The 19,903-nt window shown below is 38.7% G+C and overlaps 1 protein-coding gene across 1 annotated transcript in view; it reads right to left on the bottom strand.

Moving 5' to 3' along the window:
- Window positions 1-19,903, bottom strand: part of LOC119523310 (60S ribosome subunit biogenesis protein NIP7 homolog) — a 167,834-nt gene that overhangs the window by 83,989 nt on the left and 63,942 nt on the right. Inside the window, exons 4-5 of the mRNA XM_037822076.1 lie at window positions 17,818-17,883; window positions 14,616-14,796 (exon numbers count right to left, since the gene is read on the bottom strand). Coding sequence (XP_037678004.1) covers window positions 14,616-14,672 — 57 coding nt within the window. The 5' untranslated portion in view covers window positions 14,673-14,796; window positions 17,818-17,883. The remainder of the gene's footprint in view (window positions 1-14,615; window positions 14,797-17,817; window positions 17,884-19,903) is intronic.

Genomic DNA, 19,903 nt, shown 5'->3' with positions numbered 1-19,903 from the left:
GACCTTTCCTTAATGGCACTGGTTGCTTTGTCTATTAGCATTTCAATAACCCATTAGATCTCTGAGGAGGGCCCTTTTTTTTTTTTTTTTTAATCCTTTTTTCTTTTTCTAAAACAATTACTCTAAGAAGCCCAATACAGAAAGCTTCAAAGACTTTCAATTTGGGCATGTCAAGTCAAGAGCAGAACTAAGAGAGCTCTGAGACAAAAGGCGATAATCTAGTGGCTGAGAAAATTCACAAAACACCACAACTTCCCAAGAAAAGGGGGGTGTCCGCTCACAGCCACCATCCTGGTGGACAGGAAACACTCCTGCCCATCGCCAGCCCCATAGCCCAGAGCTGCCCCAGACAACCCAGTGTGACGGAAGTGCTTCAAATAACAGGCACACACCACAAAACTGGGCGTGGACATTAGCCTTCCCTGCAACCTCAGCTGATTGTCCCAGAGTTGGGAAGGTGGAGAAGTGTGAATTAACAAAGCCCCATTCAGCCATCATTTGAGCAGACTGGGAGCCTCCCTACACAGCCCAGCAGCCCAGAACTTCCCTGGGGGGACGGCACTCACCTGTGACATAGCACAGTCATCCCTCAACAGAGGACCCGGGGTGCACAGCCTGGAAGAGGGGCCCACTTGCAAGTCTCAGGAGCCATACGCCAATACCAAGGACTTGTGGGTCAGTGGCAGAGACAAACTGTGGCAGGACTGAACTGAAGGATTAGACTATTGCAGCAGCTTTAAAACTCTAGGATCACCAGGGAGATTTGATTGTTAGGGCCACCCCCCCTCCCCGACTGCCCAGAAACACGCCCCACATACAGGGCAGGCAACACCAACTACACACGCAAGCTTGGTACACCAATTGGGCCCCACAAGACTCACTCCCCTACTCACCAAAAAGGCTAAGCAGGGGAGAACTGGCTTGTGGAGAACAGGTGGCTCGTGGACGCCACCTGCTGGTTAGTTAGAGAAAGTGTACTCCACGAAGCTGTAGATCTGATAAATTAGAGATAAGGACTTCAATAGGTCTACAAACCCTAAAAGAACCCTATCAAGTTCAGCAAATGCCACAAGGCCAAAAACAACAGAAAATTATAAAGCATTTGAAAAAACCAGACGATATGGATAACCCAAGCCCAAGCACCCAAATCAAAAGACCAGAAGAGACACAGCACCTAGAGCAGCTACTCAAATAACTAAAGATGAACAATGAGACCACAGTACGGGATATAAAGGAAATCAAGAAGACTCTAGAAGAGCATAAAGAAGACATTGCAAGACTAAATAAAAAAATGGATGATCTTATGGAAATTAAAGAAACTGTTGACCAAATTAAAAAGACTCTGGACACTCATAGTACAAGACTAGAGGAAGTTGAACAACGAATCAGTGACCTGGAAGATGACAGAATGGAAAATGAAAGCATAAAAGAAAGAATGGGGAAAAAAATTGAAAAAATCGAAATGGACCTCAGGGATATGATAGATAACATGAAACGTGCAAATATAAGACTCATTGGTGTCCCAGAAGGGGAAGAAAAGGGTAAAGGTCTAGGAAGAGTATTCAAAGAAATTGTTGGGGAAAACTTCCCAAATCTTCTAAACAACATAAATACACAAATCATAAATGCTCAGCGAACTCCAAATAGAATAAATCCAAATAAACCCACTCCGAGACATATACTGATCACACTGTCAAACACGGAAGAGAAGGAGCAAGTTCTGAAAGCAGCAAGAGAAAAGCAATTCACCACATACAAAGGAAACAGCATAAGACTAAGTAGTGACTACTCAGCAGCCACCATGGAGGCAAGAAGGCAGTGGCACGACATATTTAAAATTCTGAGTGAGAAAAATTTCCAGCCAAGAATACTTTATCCAGCAAAGCTCTCCTTCAAATTTGAGGGAGAGCTTAAATTTTTCACAGACAAACAAATGCTGAGAGAATTTGCTAACAAGAGACCTGCCCTACTGGAGATACTCAAGGGAGCCCTACAGACAGAGAAACAAAGACAGGACAGAGAGACTTGGAGAAAGGTTCAGTACTAAAGAGATTCGGTATGGGTACAATAAAGGATATTAATAGAGAGAGGGAAAAATATGGCAAACATAAACCAAAGGATAAGATGGCCGATTCAAGAAATGCCTTCACGGTTATAACGTTGAATGTAAATGGATTAAACTCCCCAATTAAAAGATATAGATTCGCAGAATGGATCAAAAAAAATGAACCATCAATATGTTGCATACAAGAGACTCATCTTAGACACAGGGACACAAAGAAACTGAAAGTGAAAGGATGGAAAAAAATATTTCATGCAAGCTACAGCCAAAAGAAAGCAGGTGTAGCAATATTAATCTCAGATAAAATAGACTTCAAATGCAGGGATGTTTTGAGAGACAAAGAAGGCCACTACATACTAATAAAAGGGGCAATTCAGCAAGAAGAAATAACAATCGTAAATGTCTATGCACCCAATCAAGGTGCCACAAAATACATGAGAGAAACACTGGCAAAACTAAAGGAAGCAATTGATGTTTCCACAATAATTGTGGGAGACTTCAACACATCACTCTCTCCTATAGACAGATCAACCAGACAGAAGACCAATAAGGAAATTGAAAACCTAAACAATCTGATAAATGAATTAGATTTAACAGACATATACAGGACATTACATCCCAAATCACCAGGATACACATACTTTTCTAGTGCTCACGGAACTTTCTCCAGAATAGATCATATGCTGGGACATAAAACAAGCCTCAATAAATTTAAAAAGATTGAAATTATTCAAAGCACATTCTCTGACCACAATGGAATACAATTAGAAGTCAATAACCATCAGAGACTTAGAAAATTCACAAATACCTGGAGGTTAAACAACACACTCCTAAACAATCAGTGGGTTAAAGGAGAAATTGCTAAATATATAGAGACGAATGAAAATGAGAACACAACATACCAAAACCTATGGGATGCAACAAAAGCAGTGCTAAGGGGGAAATTTATAGCACTAAACGAATATATTAAAAAGGAAGAAAGAGCCAAAATCAAAGAACTAATGGATCAACTGAAGAAGCTAGAAAATGAACAGCAAACCAATCCTAAACCAAGTACAAGAAAAGAAATAACAAGGATTAAAGCAGAAATAAATGACATAGAGAACAAAAAAACAATAGAGAGGATAAATATCACCAAAAGTTGGTTCTTTGAGAAGATCAACAAGATTGACAAGCCCCTAGCTAGACTGACAAAATCAAAAAGAGAGAAGACCCATATAAACAAAATAATGAATGAAAAAGGTGACATAACTGCAGATCCTGAAGAAATTAAAAAAATTATAAGAGGATACTATGAACAACTGTATGGCAACAAACTGGATAATGTAGAGGAAATGGACAATTTCCTGGAAACATATGAACAACCTAGACTGACCAGAGAAGAAATAGAAGACCTCAACCAACCCATCACAAGCAAAGAGATCCAATCAGTCATCAAAAATCTTCCCACAAATAAATGCCCAGGGCCAGATGGCTTCACAGGGGAATTCTACCAAACTTTCCAGAAAGAACTGACACCAATCTTACTCAAACTCTTTCAAAACATTGAAGAAAATGGAACACTACCTCACTCATTTTATGAAGCTAACATCAATCTAATACCAAAACCAGGCAAAGATGCTACAAAAAAGGAAAACTACCGGCCAATCTCCCTAATGAATATAGATGCAAAATTCCTCAACAAAATACTTGCAAATCGAATCCAAAGACACATTAAAAAAAATCATACACCATGACCAACTGGGGTTCATTCCAGGCATGCAAGGATGGTTCAACACAAGAAAAACAATCAATGTACTACAACACATTAAAAACTCGAAAGGGAAAAATCAATTGATCATCTCAATAGATGCTGAAAAAGCATTTGACAAAATCCAACATCCGTTTTTGATAAAAACACTTCAAAAGGTAGGAATTGAAGGAAACTTCCTCAACATGATAAAGAGCATATATGAAAAACCCACAGCCAGCATAGTACTCAATGGTGAGAGACTGAAAGCCTTCCCTCTAAGATCAGGAACAAGACAAGGATGCCCGCTGTCACCACTGTTATTCAACATTGTGCTGGAAGTGCTAGCCAGGGCAATCCGGCAAGACAAAGAAATAAAAGGCATCCAAATTGGAAAAGAAGAAGTAAAACTGTCATTGTTTGCAGATGATATGATCTTATATCTAGAAAACCCTGAGAAATCGACGATACAGCTACTAGAGCTAATAAACAAATTTAGCAAAGTAGCGGGATACAAGATTAATGCACATAAGTCAGTAATGTTTCTATATGCTAGAAATGAACAAACTGAAGAGACACTCAAGAAAAAGATACCATTTATAATAGCAACTAAAAAAATCAAGTACCTAGGAATAAACTTAACCAAAGATGTAAAAGACCTATACAAAGAAAACTACATAACTCTACTAAAAGAAATAGAAGGGGACCTTAAAAGATGGAAAAATATTCCATGTTCATGGATAGGAAGGCTAAATGTCATTAAGATGTCAATTCTACCCAAACTCATCTACAGATTCAATGCAATCCCAATCAAAATTCCAACAACCTACTTTGCAGACTTGGAAAAGCTAGTTATCAAATTTATTTGGAAAGGGAAGATGCCTCGAATTGCTAAAGACACTCTAAAAAAGAAAAACGAAGTGGGAGGACTTACACTCCCTGACTTTGAAGTTTATTATAAAGCCACAGTTGCCAAAACAGCATGGTACTGGCACAAAGATAGACATATAGATCAATGGAATCGAATTGAGAATTCAGAGATAGACCCTCAGATCTATGGCCGACTGATCTTTGATAAGGCCCCCAAAGTCACCGAACTGAGCCATAATGGTCTTTTCAACAAATGGGGCTGGGAGAGTTGGATATCCATATCCAAAAGAATGAAAGAGGACCCCTACCTCACCCCCTACACAAAAATTAACTCAAAATGGACCAAAGATCTCAATATAAAAGAAAGTACCATAAAACTCCTAGAAGATAATGTAGGAAAACATCTTCAAGACCTTGTATTAGGCGGCCACTTCCTAGACTTTACACCCAAAGCACAAGCAACAAAAGAGAAAATAGATAAATGGGAACTCCTCAAGCTTAGAAGTTTCTGCACCTCAGAGGAATTTCTCAAAAAGGTAAAGAGGCAGCCAACTCAATGGGAAAAAATTTTTGGAAACCATGTATCTGACAAAAGACTGATATCTTGCATATACAAAGAAATCCTACAACTCAATGACAATAGTACAGACAGCCCAATTATAAAATGGGCAAAAGATATGAAAAGACAGTTCTCTGAAGAGGAAATACAAATGGCCAAGAAACACATGAAAAAATGTTCAGCTTCACTAGCTATTAGAGAGATGCAAATTAAAACCACAATGAGATACCATCTAACACCGGTTAGAATGGCTGCCATTAAACAATCAGGAAACTACAAATGCTGGAGGGGATGTGGAGAAACTGGAACTCTTATTCATTGTTGGTGGGACTGTATAATGGTTCAGCCACTCTGGAAGTCAGTCTGGCAGTTCCTTAGAAAACTAGATATAGAGCTACGATTCGATCCAGCGATAGCACTTCTCGGTATATACCCGGAAAATCGGAAAGCAGTGACACGAACAGATATCTGCACGCCAATGTTCATAGCAGCATTATTCACAATTGCCAAGAGATGGAAACAACCCAAATGTCCTTCAACAGATGAGTGGATAAATAAAATGTGGTATATACACACGATGGAATACTACACGGCACTAAGAAGGAACGATCTTGTGAAACATATGACAACATGGATGAACCTTGAAGACATAATGCTGAGCGAAATAAGCCAGGCACACAAAGAGAAATATTATATGCTACCACTAATGTGAACTTTGAAAAATGTAAAACAAATGGTTTATAATGTAGAATGTAGGGGTACTAGCAGTAGAGAGCAATTAAGGAAGGGGGAACAATAATCCAAGAAGAACAGATAAGCTATTTAACGTTCTGGGGATGCCCAGAAATGACTATGGTCTGTTAATTTCTGATGGATATAGTAGGAACAAGTTCACAGAAATGTTGCTATATTATGTAACTTTCTTGGGGTAAAGTAGGAACATGTTGGAAGTTAAGCAGTTATCTTAGGTTAGTTGTCTTTTTCTTACTCCCTTGTTATGGTCTGTTTGAAATGTTCTTTTATTGTATGTTTGTTTTCTTTTTAACTTTTTTTTTTCATACAGTTGATTTAAAAAAGAAGGGAAAGTTAAAAAAAAAAAAAGAAAGAAAGAAAAACAAGGAAAAAAAAAAAAAAGATGTAGTGCCCCCTTGAGGAGCCTGTGGAGAATGCAGGGGTATTCGCCTACCCCACCTCCATGGTTGCTAACATGACCACAGACATAGGGGACTGGTGGTTTGATGGGTTGAGCCCTCTACCATAAGTTTTACCCTTGGGAAGACGGTTGCTGCAAAGGAGAGGCTAGGCCTCCCTATATTTGTGCCTAAGAGTCTCCTCCTGAATGCCTCTTTGTTGCTCAGATGTGGCCCTCTCTCTCTGGCTAAGCCAACTTGAAAGGTGAAATCACTGCCCTCCCCGCTACGTGGTATCAGACACCCAGGGGAGTGAATCTCCCTGGCAACGTAGAATATGACTCCCGGGGAGGAATGTAGACCCGGCATCGTGGGACGGAGAACATCTTCTTGACCAAAAGGGGGATGTGAAAGGAAATGAAATAAGCTTCAGTGGCAGAGAGATTCCAAAACGAGCCGAGAGGTCACTCTGGTGGGCACTCTTATGCACACTTTAGACAACCCTTTTTAGGTTCTAAAGAATTGGGGTAGCTGGTGGTGGATACCTGAAACTATCAAACTACAACCCAGAACCCATGAATCTCGAAGACAGTTGTATAAAAATGTAGCTTATGAGGGGTGACAATGGGATTGGGAAAGCCATAAGGACCACACTCCACTCTGTCTAGTTTATGGATGGATGAGTAGAAAAATAGGGGAAGGAAACAAACAGACAAAGGTACCCAGTGTTCTTTTTTACTTCAATTGCTCTTTTTCACTCTAATTATTATTCTTGTTATTTTTGTGTGTGTGCTAATGAAGGTGTCAGGGATTGATTTAGGTGATGAATGTACAACTATGTAATGGTACTGTAAACCATCGAAAGTACAATTTGTTTTGTATGACTGCGTGGTATGTGAATATATCTCAATAAAATGATTAAAAAAAATAAATAAATAAAAGGGTGGGTGAGAATGTGGGAAAAAAAAAAAAAACAAATCGTACATTCGATTGTTCACAGTACCATTACATAGTTGTACATTCATCACCGAAATCAATCCCCGACACCCTCATTACCACACACACAAAAATAACCAGAATAATAATTAAAGTGAAAAAGAGCAACTAAAGTAAAAAAGAACACTGGGTGCCCTTGTCGGTTTGTTTGTTTGTTTCCTTCCCCCACCTTTCCACTCATCCATCCACAAACTAGACAAACGGGAGTGCGATCCCCATGGCCCCCCCCAATCCCACTGTCCCCCCTAATAAGCCACATTTTTATACAATTGTCTTCAAGATTCATGGGTTCTGGGTTGTAGTTTGATAGTTTCAGGTATCCACCACTAGCTACCCCAATTCATTAGAACCTAAAAAGGGTTGTCTATATTGTGCATAAGAGTGCCCACCAGAGCGACCTCTCAGCTCCTTTTAGAATCTCTCTGCCACTGAAACTTATTTCATTTCCTTTCACATCCTTCTTTTGGTCAAGAAGATGTTCTCCATCCCACAATGCCGGGTCTCCATTCCTCCCCGAGAGTCATATTCCATGTTGCCAGGGAGATTCACTCCCCTGGGTGTCTGATCCCACGTAGGGGGGAGGGCAGTGATTTCAACTTTCAAGTTGGCTTAGCTAGAGAGAGAGGGCCACATCTGAGCAACAAAGAGGCATTCGGGAGGAGGCTCTTAGGCACAATTATAGGGAGGCCTAGCCTCTCCTTTGCAGCAACAGTCTTCCCAAGGGCAAATCCCGTGGTAGAGGGTTCAATCCACCAAACCACCAGTCCCCTATGTCTGTGGGCAAGTTAGCAACCATCGAGGTAGGGCAGGCCAATACCCCTGCATTCTCCACCAGCTCCTCAAGGGGGCTCTGCATATTTTTTTTCCTTGTTTTTTTTTTTTTTAACTTTTTTTTTAATCAACTGTATGAAAAATAAAAAAATTTAAAAAAAATTAAAAAAAAACATACAATAAAAGAACATTTCAAAGAGACCATAACAAGGGAGTAAGAAAAAGACAACTAACCTAAGATAACTACTTTACTTCCAACATGTTCCTACTCTACCCCAAGAAAGTTACCTAATATAGCAACATTTCTGTGAACTTGTTCCTACTATACCCATCAGAAATTAACAGACTGTTCTAGTTTGCTAATGCCGCAGAATGCAGAACACTAGAGATGGATTGGCTTTTATAAAAAGGGGGTTTATTTGGCTACACAGTTACAGTCTTAAGGCCATAAAGTGTCCAAGGTAACACATCAGTAATCGGGTACCTTCACTGGAGGATGGCCGATGGTGTCCAGAAAACCTCTGTTAGCTGGGAAGGCACATGGCTGGTGTCTGCTCCAAAGTTTTCGTTTCAAAATGACTTTCTCCCAGGACGTTTCTCTCTAGCAAGCTTGCTCCTCTTCAAAACATCACTCACAGCTGCACTGAGTTCCTTCTCTTTGAGTCAGCTCATTTATATGGCTCCACTGATCAAGGCCCACCCTGAAAGGGTGGGGCCATGCCTCCAAGGGAATAGCTCATCAGAGTCATCACCCACAGCTGGGTGGGGCACATTCCAAGCAAATCTAATCAGCACCAAAACATCTGCCCGACAAGACTACATCAAAGATAATGGTGTTTGGGGGACACAATACATTCAAACTGGCACACAGACCATAGTCATTCCTGGGCATTCCCACAACGTTAAATTTACCCATGATAGCCTATCTGTTCTTCTTGGATTATTGTTCCCCCTTCCTTAATTGCTCTCTATAGCTAGTCCCCCCACATTCTACATTATAAACCATTTGTTTTACATTTTTCAAAGTTCACATTAGTGGTAGCATATAATATTTCTCTTTTTGTGCCTGGCTTATTTCACTCAGCATTATGTCTTCAAGGTTCATCTTTGTTGTCATGTTTCATGACATCGTTCCTTCTTACTGCCGTGTAGTATTCCATCGTGTGTATATACCACATTTTATTTATCCACTCCTCTGTTGAAGGACATTTGGGTTGTTTCCATCTCTTGGCAATTGTGAATAATGCTGCTATGAACATTGGCGGGCAGATATCTGTTCGTGTCACTGCTTTCCGATCTTCCGGGTATATACCGAGAAGTGCAATCGCTGGATCGAAGGGTAACTCTATATCTAGTTTTCTAAGGAACTGCCAGACTGACTTCCAGAGTGGCTGAACCATTATACAGTCCCACCAACAATGAATAAGAGTTCCAGTTTCTCCACATCCCCTCCAGCATTTGTAGTTTCCTGTTTGTTTAATGGCAGCCCTTCTAATTGGTGTGAGATGGTATCTCATTGTGGCCTTAATTTGCATCTCTCTAATAGGTAGTGAAGCTGAACATTTTTTCATGTGCTTCTTGGCCATTTGTATTTCCTCTTCAGAGAACTGTCTTTTCATATCTTTTGCCCATTTTATAATTAGGCTGTCTGTACTATTGTCATTGAGTTGTAGGATTTCTTTATATATGCAAGATATCAGTCTTTTGTCAGATACATGGTTTCCAAAAATTTTTTCCCATTGAGTTGGCTGCCTCTTTACCTTTTTGACAAATTCCTTTGAGGTACAGAAACTTCTAAGCTTGAGGAGTTCCCATTTACCTATTTTTTCTTTTGTTGCTTGCGCTTTAGGTGTAAAGTCTAGGAAGTGGCCACCTAATACAAGGTCTTGAAGATGTTTTCCTACATTATCTTCTAGGAGTTTTATGATACTTTCTTTTATATTGAGATCTTTGGTCCATTTTGAGTTAATTTTTGTGTAGGGTGTGAGGTAGGGGTCCTCTTTCATTCTTTTGGATATGGATATCCAACTCTCCCAGCCCCATTTGTTGAAAAGACCATTATGACCCAGTTCCGTGACTTTGCGGGTCTTATCAAAGATCAGTCGGCCATAGATCTGGGGGTCTATCTCTGAATTCTCAATTTGATTCCATTGATCTATGTCTATCTTTGTGCCAGTACCATGCTGTATGACAACTGTGGCTTTATAATAAGCTTCAAAGTCAGGGAGTATAAGTCCTCCTACTTTGTTTTTTCTATTTTAGAGTGTCTTTAGCAATTTGAGGCATCTTCCCTTTCAAATAAATTTGATAACTAGCTTTTCCAAGTCTGCAAAGTAGGTTGTTGGAATTTTGATTGGGATGGCATTGAATCTGTAGATGAGTTTGGGTAGAATTGACATCTTAATGACATTTAGCCTTCCTATCCATGAACATGGAATATTTTTCCATCTTTTAAGGTCCCCTTCTATTTCTTTTAGTAGAGTTATGTAGTTTTCTTTGTATAGGCCTTTTACAACTTTGGTTAAGTTTATTCCTAGGTACTTGATTTTTTTAGTTGCTATTGAAAATGGTATCTTTTTCTTGAGTGTCTCTTCAGTTTGTTCATTTCTAGCATATACAAACATTACTGACTTATGTGCATTAATCTTGTATCCCGCTACTTTGCTAAATTTGTTTATTAGCTCTAGTAGCTGTATCGTCGATTTCTCAGGGTTATCCAGATATAAGATCATATCATCTGCAAACAATGACAGTTTTACTTCTTCTTTTCCAATTTGGATGCCTTTTATTTCTTTGTCTTGCCGGATTGCCCTGGCTAGCACTTCCAGCACAATGTTGAATAACAGTGGTGACAGTGGGCATCCTTGTCTTGTTCCTGATCTTAGAGGGAAGGCTTTCAGTCTCTCACCATTGAGTACTATGCTGGCTGTGGGTTTTTCATATATGCTCTTTATCATATTGAGGAAGTTTCCTTCAACTCCTACCTTTTGAAGTGTTTTTATCAAAAAGGGATGTTGGATTTTGTTGAATGCTTTTTCAGCATCTATTGAGATGATCATTTGATTTTTCCCTTTTGATTTGTTAATGTGTTGTAATACATTGATTGGTTTTCTTATGTTGAACCATCCTTGCATGCCTGGAATGAACCCCACTTGGTCATGGTGTATGATTTTTTTAATGCATCTTTGGATTCGATTTGCAAGTATTTTGTTGAGGATTTTTGCATCTATATTCATTAGGGAGATTGGCTGGTAGTTTTCCTTTTTTGCAGTATCTTTGCCTGGTTTTGGTATCAGATTGATGTTAGCTTCATAAAATGAGTTAGGTAGTGTTCCATTTTCTTCAATGTTTTGAAAGAGTTTAAGTAAGATTGGTGTCAATTCTTTTTGGAAAGTTTGGTAGAATTCCCCTGTGAAGCCATCTGGCCCTGGGCATTTATTTGTGGGAAGATTTTTGATGACTGATTGGATCTCTTTGCTTGTGATTGGTTGGTTGAGGTGTTATATTTCTTCTCTGGTCAGTCTAGGTTGTTCATATGTTTCCAGGAAATTGTCCATTTCCTCTACATTATCCAGTTTGTTGCCATACAGTTGTTCATAGTATCCTCTTATAATTTTTTTAATTTCCTCGGGATCTGCAGTAATGTCACCTTTCTCATTCATTATTTTGTTTATATGGGTCTTCTCTCTTTTTGATTTTGTCAGTCTAGCTAGGGGCTTGTCAATCTTGTTGATCTTCTCAAAGAACCAACTTTTGGTGATATTTATCCTCTCTATTGTTTTTTTGTTCTCTATGTCATTTATTTCTGCTTTAATCCTTGTTATTTCTTTTCTTCTACTTGGTTTAGGATTGGTTTGCTGTTCATTTTCTAGCTTCTTCAGAAAATTAGTTCTTTGATTTTGGCTCTTTCTTCCTTTTTAATACATGCATTTAGTGCTATAAATTTCCCCCTCAGTACGGCTTTTGCTGCATCCCATAGGTTTTGGTATGTTGTGTTCTCATTTTCATTCATCTCTATATATTTGGCAATTTCTCTTGCTATTTCTTCTTTAACCCACTGATTGTTTAGGAGTGTATTGTTTAACCTCCAGGTACTTGTGAATTTTCTAAGTCTCTGATGGTTATTGACTTCTAATTGTATTCCATTGTGGTCAGAGAATGTGCTTTGAATAATCTCAATCTTTTTAAATTTATTGAGCCTTGTTTTATGTCCCAGCGTATGATCTATTCTGGGGAAAGTCCTGTGAGCACTAGAGAAGCATGTGTAGCCTGGTGATTTGGGATGTAATGTCCTATATATGTCTGTTAAATCCAATTCATTTATCAGATTGTTTAGGTTTTCAATTTCCTTATTGGTCTTCTGTCTGGTTGATCTATCTATAGGAGAGAGTGATGTGTTGAAGTCTCCCACAATTATTGTGGAAACATCGATTGCTTCCTTTAGTTTTGCCAGTGTTTCTCTCATGTATTTTGTGGTACCTCACTCACTAAGTTTTATCTCTCAGAGACTTAAATCCACCAGAGTGTTTCTATGCCAGACAAGTCCTAAAACCCAGAGGCAACAGCCTCTTTAAGATCAGTTATCAGACGCAGTCCCCTTCCCCATACCGTCGACATCACCTTTCAGTATGAACAAGTTAGGGTGCTCGCTGCCTAGACAGCCCTGAAGATGGAGAAAGAGATTAAATGAGAGGAAGGGTAGCAACAAACAACATAAGATTTAACAATGGTCTATGAATACTGAAACTTTATATAATTATAGATTTTTTTCTGGATTCTGGGGTGTTGGAATGGCTGGAAGGAGGTAAATGACACGGTGGAACTGTAGCCTATAGCATCCTTTGGGATTTGCTCTATAGCTGCTCATTGAATTGTGCCTTGCAGGTCCTCACCTTTCCATATATAACTTGTATTGCATAATAAGGAAAGAACTGAAACTGTGGAACTATAACCCATAACAATTTTTGAAATTACCTATATGACTGCTTGTTGAGCTGAACATCGAGAGATGACACCTTTCTGTATGTATGTTAAATTTTACAATAATGGAAGTGGCTGAAGTTGTGGAACTGTGACCCATGATATACTTTGAAATTTGCTAACTACTTATGAAATCGTACTTTGAAAGTTATCACTGATATGTATACATATGTTAAAGTTCACAATAAAATAAAAGACTAAGGACATCTAGCAATCAAGTAAACAGATAAAAAAATTAATCCACCTAAAATCCTAGAAATTATAGAAACAAAACTTCTAATATTTCCAAATGAAAAAATAGTATTTGTAGAACTAGACCCAAGTGTTTAAAGAAAAAAGTCAAGTTCAAGTGATTCAGATAAACATTTGCAAATGGGACTCATTTAATATTGTTAGTTATATAAAAACAGCTCTAATCTTCTGAGTTATCAATGTTAAGTACAACACAAGCATACAATTTATTTTACTTGTGTATGTTCTTTCTAAATTTATACAGGTTTAATGATTAAATAAGCTATCATTATATCTACTAGATCCTTAAGATGATAAAAATGTAAATTTGTGTTTAACCAAATTATTATTCTAATAAGCTTTATTTCTAGAGTTAAAAAAAAGGAACATGGCCAAGTTAGGATGGTCACTGCCTAGACATCCCTGAAGATTGGCAAAGTGATTAAACTAGAGGAAGGGGTAGAAACAGACAAGATGGAGTTTAACAAAGGATTATGAATACTGACTCTCTGTATACTTTTCTTCTTCTTAGTTGCTAGGTTATTAGAATAGCTAGAAGGAAAGAACTGAAATGTTGGAACAGTAGCCCAAAGCATCCTTTGAAATTTTTTCTATAGCTACTTGTTAAATTGTACTTTGAAAGTTATCACCTTTTTGCATATATGTTTTATTTCACAATAAGGAAATAACTGAAACTATAGTGCTGTAACTCATGACATTTTTGGAAATTTCCTATATAACTACTTGTTAAAGCATAATTTGAAATATACTACCTTTTTGAATATATGTTATATTTCACAATAAGGAAATAACTGAGACTGTACAACTGTAACCCATAACATTCTTTGAAATTTGCTCTCTAAGTACTTGTTAAATTACACTTGGATAGTTAGCACTTTTATGTATATATGTTATATTCTACAATAAAAATTATGATTAAAAACTCACAAAAAAAAGAACAAGGCCTTTTCTGGGGTACACATTCAAACTACCACACTGCTAATGGGTATGGGGTTTCTTTAGGGGATGATGAGAGCATTTTAAAATTGACAGTGGTGATTGCACACATCTGTGAATATACTAAAAACCACTGACTAGTACACTTTACATATATTAATTGTATATTATGTGAATTCTATCTCAATAAAGCTATTTTAAAAAAGCAAATATAGAAGAATACATGCACTATGAGTTCATTTGTGTAAAACCAAAACTACAGACTACATGTAATATAAACATTTGTATATGTATGTAAATATACAGAACAAGATTTGGAAGGATACTCACCCATCTGTTGGCATTGGTTACATCTGGGGAAAGAAGTTGGATTGCCTTCTGTAGCATCACACTTTCTTGTTTCTCCTCCTACTACTCTGGTTGTTCCCTTGAGTTGCTTTTGTAGGGGATCCTTCCTCTGCCATCTCTTTAGAATCTTCAGTTTACTCTTCAGACTCTCCTTAAAGGGATCCTAAGATTATACATTTCTTATGGCTCAACAACCTCCACCCATCTCTGATTCATTCATTCAACCAATATTCATTGAGTACCTAGTAGGCAATGTGATAGGTGCTACAGACTCGGTGGGAATGAGGCAAGTAAGGTCACTGTTCTCATGGAACTTACATTCTAGTGGTAGGGAAGATACAACCATGACAAGCAAACCAAAAAATGAAACATAATTTCAGATACGGTAAGTGCTATGGAGAAAATAATACAGGGTGATGAGATACTGACCAGAGTAGGGGACTACTTAGTTGGGAGGATAAGGAAGGCCTCACTGAGGAACTGACCCTGGAGCTGAGACCTGCATTATGAGAAAGATGCTGGGAGAAGAACATTTCAGGCAGAGAACAAAGACCTTGAGGAAGGAGCAAATGATGGCTGGGAGCATAGTAATCAAGAAAGTAGTGTGGAATAAGATTTAAGATTTAGGCAAAGGCTATATCTTATTAAGTCAAAGTAAAGCACTTAGATTTTATACAAGTATAATTGGAAGCTCTTGGAGGGTTTTGAAACAGGAAGAGTGATATGATCTGATTCACATTTTTAAAGGTTGATTCTGGCTGTTGTATGGAGAATGGACTGGAAGCAGGGAGACCAGGAAGAGATTGCTGCAGTCACCCAGAAGAGACAATCATGGCTTGGATTAAGGTGGGGCCAAGGAAACAGAGAGAAGTACATTAAATATGAAATGTGTTCATTGAAGATAAACTGGCAGGATTTGCTGATGAATTGGATGTAGAGGATGAGGGAAAGGGAAGACTCAAAGATGACTCTCAGGTTTTGGACTTAAGCAACTAGAGAGATGGTGTGTGCCATTCATTGAGACTGGAAGACTAGGCGGGGAGCAGGTGGGGGTGGGGATTGCTTCAAGAACTCACTTTTGTTAAATTTGAGATTCTTATTAGTCATCCAATTATGATCTCATCTACTTAGAGATCCTAAATAGATGGCTAGTTATAGAAGTCTACGTGTTGGTGAAGAAGTCAGGGCTAGAGATGGAAGTTTGAAAACTGAAATTCATAACCATAAAGACAGGATTTAAAGCCCTGAGAATAGATGACCTAAGAATAAAGTAGAGAAAGAGAAGAGAAGGGGGCCTGATACAGAGTTCTGGTTTTTACCACATTTGTATCTCCAATCCTTAACCTCTTTCTCCTATGAGTTCCAGACCATATATAAAACTGTCAGTATAGGCCCAACATGTCCCAAAATGGCTTCATGAACTTCCTCTCCAAACCTGGTCCTCCTTCTGTATTCTCCATCACCTATTTATCAGTCAATTGCATGTCTTCTTAACATCTCTGGTACCATTTCCCACCTTTCCACCCTCTTAACAAGTTACCTTAGTTTAAACCTCATTGTCTCATGTCTGGATTACTATAACAGTCTGCCTCCACTCTTGGCCACCACTGCTGTCAGTAGGTCCTTCTAAAATGACTTGATCATGGTACTTCCCTCCTTAAAACCTTTCGATAATTTTCCATTGTTCAAGATAAAGTATGAATTCTTAAATTCAAGACCTACAAGGCCTTTTAGGACCTCCTTCCGGATGACCTTTCCAGTCTCATCTCCCTACCTATCCCCTTCTCCTCTGCCTCCTAGACATACCAATTTTCTAATTGCCTTCAGTTCTCTAGACTCATCATCCTAGCTTATGCTTGCAAACACTTATGTGCAATGCACCCCACCACCTCCTGTTCTCTGGCTCTATGAAAATGTTCAAATTGCTCTCCAATCAAACTAACTTGATCTCTTCTTTCTTGATGCCCCTTCAGTACCCTGTGCATGCTTCCATCTTTATTGCATGTAACATCTTACTGTATTTATATGTTCATATATCTTTCACCCTCCACTAACCTATAAGCTTAATAAGGGCAGGGATGATAACTTACTTATCTTTGTTTTCCCAGCATCTAACATAGTGCCTAACATATCATAATCATAACAGCTGGTATTTATCAAGTGTTTACCAGTGTCAGGTACTGCTCCAATTGCTTTACATGTATTGACTTATTTAATCTTTACAACAACCCTATGAGGTAGGTACTACTATTATCCCTGAATGTCAGATAAGGAAATGGAGGCTTAAAGAGGCCAAGTAACTTGTCCAAGGTCATACAACTAGTAAGCAGTGAATACAAGCCCAGGCAGTCTAGCTCCAGAGTCTGTTCTTGAAATCACTAGGCTATACTGCTTCTCAGTAAGAATTCAATAAAAGCTTGCTCAATGAATGGAAAATTGGGGATGGGGGAATGTGAATTTTTCAATGTTCTATTTTGTCTTTTGTAAATTTCAAAATCTCATTTGGTTTAGAGCCCATAACACTGTAAGGCTAGAAAATCAAATAGCAGGTCAGAGAAGCTAGAGAGGGGCTAGAGAACACCAGGGTCTGTAGTTCCAGGGTATGACCAGCCATAGAGGGTCCGCCACAGTATGTAGAGGGGACACCCGACAAAAACTGAGGAGAGACAACAGCTAGAGGGTTGGGATGAGTGAGTTCCCCTTCAGGACTGTACCCCCACCCCAGGCTGGCAGCAGCAAAAACACTGCTGGGCAAGGGAGTGAGTAGTGGCTCTCCACTCCCATCCACCTACCTTGATGGTTTGCTGGGGAGTGATCCTCTGGCCAGACAGCAGGGAGCTCCCATGAGGGAGCTTGGCAGGCAGCAATTGCTCACCCCCCATGGAAGTCCAGGGGGCTTCAATGGCGAGAAGCGGGGAAGGGAACAGGCACCATACCAGCAATTGGGAACCCCTCCCATACCCCAGAGACTGGAGGGTGCAAGGTAGGCAGAGAACCAGTGGGCAGGGCCCACGTTCTACCTGCAGGGTGCCCTTGATCAGGCTCCCTGCCTATCTGCTTGGGGCCCACGTTGCAGCCCCAGGACCAAGATTTCCCAGAGCATAGGGAGAACCCGTGCACTGATTGGTTCCCCACCCAGTTTGGACTCCGTCCACTGCACAGGAGAAATTCAGGGAAGACTCACTTGAGTGCTGCGCCTATTGGTAGGTTAGGGAAACTGCACTCCAGCAAGTTGTCTCAGGAGCACCACCTGCTGGTAGAATTGGTAAACTGCACTACAGCAAACCAAATTATATATAAATGTTCAATTAATTCTGCAATTCCCAAAATAACCCTATCAAGACAAGGAAATGCCCCAAAGCAAGCAGAAAATTACAAAGCTCTTAAAGGATATAGAAAAAAATGACAAGCCAAACAAACAAATTAAAAAGCCAAAAGAGACACAAAACTTAGAGCAATTAATAACAGAGGTACACATAAACATCAGTATTATGGCTCAGGATATAAAGGACATGAAGAAGACCCTAGAATAGCATAAAGAAGAATTTGAAAAAGTAAATTTTAAAAAAATAGTGGATCTTATGGAAATATAAAAAATACTGTTAATCAAATTAAAAATATTCTTGAGACACATAACAGCAGATGTGAAGAAGTAGAGGAATGAGGAATGTGAAAGCACAAAAGAACAAATGGTGAAAAAAATTGAAAAATTTGAAATGGATCTCAGGGAAATGATGGAAAACATGAAGTACACAAATATAAGAATCATTGGTATTCCAGAACAGGAAGAGAAGAATAAAGGGCTGGGAAGAGTATTCAAAGAAATTGTTGGGGAAAACTTCCCAACCCTTCTAAACGATATAAATATGCAAACTAAAGATGCCCAACAAACTCCAAATAGAATAAATCCAAATAAACCTACTCCAAGACATATATTGATTAGATTGCCAAATGCTGAAGAGAAGAAACTTCTGAAAGCAGCAAGAGAGAAGTGATTCACCACATACAAGGGAAACCACATAAGACTAAGTACTGACTACTCAGCAGGCACCATGGAGGCAAGAAGGCAGTGGTATGACATATTTCAGATTCTGAAAGAGAAAAATTGCCAGCCAAGAATTGTTTATCCAGCAAAGCTCCCCTTCAAAATTGAGGGAGAATTTAAAATTTTCACAGACAAACAAATGCTGAGAGAATTTGTTAACAAGAGACCTGGCCTGCAAGAAATACTAAAGAGAGCTCTACCAGCTGAGAAAAAAAGAAAGGAGAGAGAGGTCTAGAGAAGAGCACAGAACTGAAGATGTATTAGTAAGGGTAACTTGAAGGGAAAAAAGAGAGAGTGAAAAAAGTAGATCTAACAACCCTCTAATTAAAAGATACAGACTGGAAGAATGGATTAAAAAATATGAGCGAGTGATATGCTATTAACCAGAGACTCATCTTAGTCCCTGTGACACAAAGAGACTGAAAATGAAAGGATGGAAAAAATATTCCATGCAAACTGCAATCAAAAGAAAGCTGCAGTAGCTATAAAAATAATGGACAAAATAGACTGTAAATGCAAAGATGTCATAAGAGATAAAGAAGGACACTATATATTAATAAAAGGAATAATTAACCAAGAAGAAATAACAATTATAAATGTCTATGCACCCAATAAAGGAGCTCCAAAATACATGAGACAAACATTGGCTAAACTGAAAGGAGCAATAGACATGTCTACAATAATAGTGGGAGACTTCAAAACACGACTCTTCTATAAAAAGAACTAGACAGAGGTCCAATAATGAAATTGAGAACATAAACAATATGATAGAAGGATTAGACTTAATAGACATATATAGATCATTACATCCCTTAAAGTACCAGGATATACATTCATCTCTAGTGCCCATGGAACATTTTACAGGATAGATCATATGCTGGGGCACAAAACACATCTTAATAAGTTTAAAAAGACTGAAATTATTCAAAGCACATTCTCTGACCACAATGGAATGCAACTAGAAATCAACAACCACCAAAGAACCAGATATTTCACAAATATATGTAGGTTAAACATCACACTCCTAAACAACCAGTGGGTCAAAGAAGAAATTGCAAGAGAAATTGGTAAATATCTAGAGATGAATGAAAATGAGAACACAACATATCAAAACTTATGGGATGCAGTGAAGGTGGTAATGATGGGGAAATTTATAGCTATAAATGCATACACTGAAAAGGGAGAAAGAGCTAAAATCAAAGAACTACTGGAACAAGTGAAGAAG

Source organism: Choloepus didactylus, chromosome X, assembly GCF_015220235.1.
Source record: "Choloepus didactylus isolate mChoDid1 chromosome X, mChoDid1.pri, whole genome shotgun sequence".
Taxonomy (NCBI): domain Eukaryota; kingdom Metazoa; phylum Chordata; class Mammalia; order Pilosa; family Megalonychidae; genus Choloepus; species Choloepus didactylus.
The sequence above is the reverse complement of the archived record's forward strand: the minus strand, read 5'-3'. Positions and strand labels throughout refer to the sequence as shown.